At 38.9% G+C, this 2,909-nt stretch overlaps 1 protein-coding gene across 1 annotated transcript in view; it reads right to left on the reverse strand.

Annotated features, from left to right (window-relative positions):
* tdrd9 (tudor domain containing 9) overlaps positions 1 to 2,909 on the reverse strand; it is a 22,459-nt gene that overhangs the window by 6,064 nt on the left and 13,486 nt on the right. Inside the window, exons 22-27 of the mRNA XM_024268324.2 lie at positions 2,829 to 2,906; positions 2,575 to 2,745; positions 1,889 to 2,000; positions 1,588 to 1,803; positions 841 to 930; positions 482 to 739 (exon numbers count right to left, since the gene is read on the reverse strand). Of these exons, the coding sequence (XP_024124092.1) occupies positions 482 to 739; positions 841 to 930; positions 1,588 to 1,803; positions 1,889 to 2,000; positions 2,575 to 2,745; positions 2,829 to 2,906 (925 nt within the window). The remainder of the gene's footprint in view (positions 1 to 481; positions 740 to 840; positions 931 to 1,587; positions 1,804 to 1,888; positions 2,001 to 2,574; positions 2,746 to 2,828; positions 2,907 to 2,909) is intronic.

Consider the following 2,909-nt stretch of genomic DNA (forward strand, 5'->3'; position numbering starts at 1 on the left):
ATCAAAAAAATCCCATAAGGAAAAAAAAAAGGAAAAAGGTATGGAAAAACACATTAATGTGCTAAAAAAAAACTATTGTTACATTTTTACTTTTGGCCAGAATTTGTTGTAAAAGTCATCCTAAACAAAAATTCTCTGTAATTTTAGGAAAATGTTGAAACATTTTCTCCTTTCATTTATTTTTAGTCCAGTTTTGGAACATTATCAACTTCAGTCTACCTTTTTTGTTTTTAATTGTCCCGTATTATTAAAGTTCCACAAAATGTTTGTGTATGAAGAGTGTAGTGATGGGTTTTACTGCCTTAAAACACCCAAAATCTTACTTTGAGGATTTCAGCTATTGTAGGTTATATTTAAAACATAACTCCCACAGTAAATGAGGGACTACTGTATATATATGAATCTATAATCTAAAAATGGATGAACGGGGTTTTAATTGAAATGGCATCATAGCATTAAGTTCAGCAGCTTATCACTTTACCTTTGAGTCGCAGCTCTCCTCTGTCTTCACAGCGTGTCCGTTCTCCACCAAAATGTCCACCACACTGATTTCTTTGGACTCCATGTTGATGAGCAGATCCACACGGATGACACCGTGCACGATGGAGTACACAGACACCAAGACCAACTGGCCTTTGACCAACGAGAGGAAGTCGTTTCGAGCTTGGGTGCTCCATTTGTTTCCCAGGATCATTGACCTGGCTGAAGGACTCATTCCAGCAAGTTGGAACTCCATGGCCTTAGATCATGAAGAGCAATAAAAACGACATTCAAACTGAACTCACTAATAAAATGACAGACATTCATTTCTCTGGTTGATTAAGTTTGTAACATAGCAACCTGGAAAGGGTGAGAGAGCAGGTCAGGCGGAATTTCCCTCAGACTTTTGCTTGCAACAACAGCTTTGTTGCCAAAGTCCACAAAAAAGACCTGGAACATTAGAAAGAAGGAAGTATAGTATTAAGCTCTGTTATAAACTACAAAGGACTAGAGGTGGGACAAAATATCCCTATGGCAAACTATCACGATATTTCAACTCACTAATAATTACCGGTTCTCTCTTTTCCTGAATCGGTTTCTTAGAATAATACCAAAAAAGTCCACTGGGGGCGCTTCACGTGAGCACGACTACATCCTTTTTTACTGGGCTGATAAGTTTATAGCCTAAATACCTAAAAACATAGTGGCTTGGGTACAGCGTGAACATGGAGTGCACTTTCTTCTCAAAGTCCTACTCCTATCATATTTTGATCTATTTTCAAAGCAGTCCTTTAGTTATGATTATGCCGTTTGACAAAAAAAAATGTCATTTTCTAGGACAGTTTCAGTAGAGCCACAGACATTCATTAGAAATTCACCTGAGTTGTAAGCCAGCACTGATTTCCCATCAACCCTTTGTATACAATCTAGCCCCAATGCAGTTAATTTATATTATACGTGCCCATCATGCCACAAAACATGTTAAAATACAATATTCTGTTAAATTTGTGCAACTAATTCACGCACCAATAGTACTGAGGTAGTTGTTGAATGAACAACACTTAATACACACTGACCTGACGATGGTTGTGCTTATGCCTTACTCACCTCCACTCCGGTGGCAGAAATGTGAAGGACCTTAGCTCTGTAATACAAGCTGTGCTCAGCGTTTTCACCATACGGCGCCAGCACGCACATATTGGGGTGAAGCAACCTAGTCACAGGATTCAGGGTGCGTGAGTTGATCTCTGCAGTGAGATTGCGTTTCTTCGCCAAGTTTTGTTCTTCTGAAGGATATCCCCAAAAATGTCCCACGTCAACCACCTGGAAACCAACAAAAAAATAAAAAATAAACCAACAACTTTAGATGCAAATCTCTAAAAATCTTGTTTAATGGCAATGAACTGACCTCTGTGACGTTCACAATGAAAAAGCGGGTGGGAGGTAGCTTCTCCAGGTCAGCAGTACTGCTGCCTATTTCTATCGGGGTGACTGACAGAGTCTGGATGTCAGCAGTCAATCTGCACACACAGATGTAGCATATAGATTTAGGAAGAGGTAAACGGGTGTAGTTACACAAATTTAAACACTTGTTAATATTGACTTAAAAGAAATAAAACGATTAACATTCTCTGTGTCATTTGAAGCTCATCTTACAAACTAAACTTTTATAGTTGGAGTTTATTTGGATTTAAAAGCTTAAAAGCTGATAGTTCTGAAAAGCTTTAAAAATATTATTTTGAAATTGTTTCCTAAACTTTAGAAAAATTTCTGCTTACGCAACTGACTAAAGTTGCAGAAATTCCACTTCCAAACAGAGATCGTTTCTGGTTCCACCTTGCATGTGACCAGAGGCCCCTCGCTTTTTTAAAGTCATGGATTTTCATCTGCTCCTGATCCAAAACAATTTGGGTAAATAAATACTCAAAATACTCTTTAAGAAGTTCACAGCATTTCAGGTCATTCAAACCCCACACGTGGATTTAGGAATCTAAATATGTAAATATGTAGAACAAGCTCTTGCTTTTCAAATCAAACTAAACTGCAGTTTAAGTACACATTTACCACCCTATTTGAATAGCAATAAATTCATACCGCCCATATTTCAGGTGAGATACGGGTCTGTCCGCAGCAAAGGCCTCAATTTGTCCCGTGGGGTGGACGGAAATCTCCATTGGAGAACCCTGACGGGCTGAGAGCAGAGCGAGAGACACTTCCGACAGCCCCTCAGATTCACCGGATGCGTTGCTGAACTCCACAAACGCTCTAAGACAGTGATCAAACACAAAATTAGATTATAAACTGCAACTAACAAATACATCTGAGTGTATCTGCATTGACTTTAGTACCTGGAGTTCTCAAAATAAATGGTCTTGACCTGTCCACACAGACGGAACAGAGACAGCAGCTGCTTGTAATACAGGAAACTG

This window comes from Oryzias melastigma, linkage group LG22 (assembly GCF_002922805.2).
Source record: "Oryzias melastigma strain HK-1 linkage group LG22, ASM292280v2, whole genome shotgun sequence".
Lineage (NCBI taxonomy): Eukaryota > Metazoa > Chordata > Actinopteri > Beloniformes > Adrianichthyidae > Oryzias > Oryzias melastigma.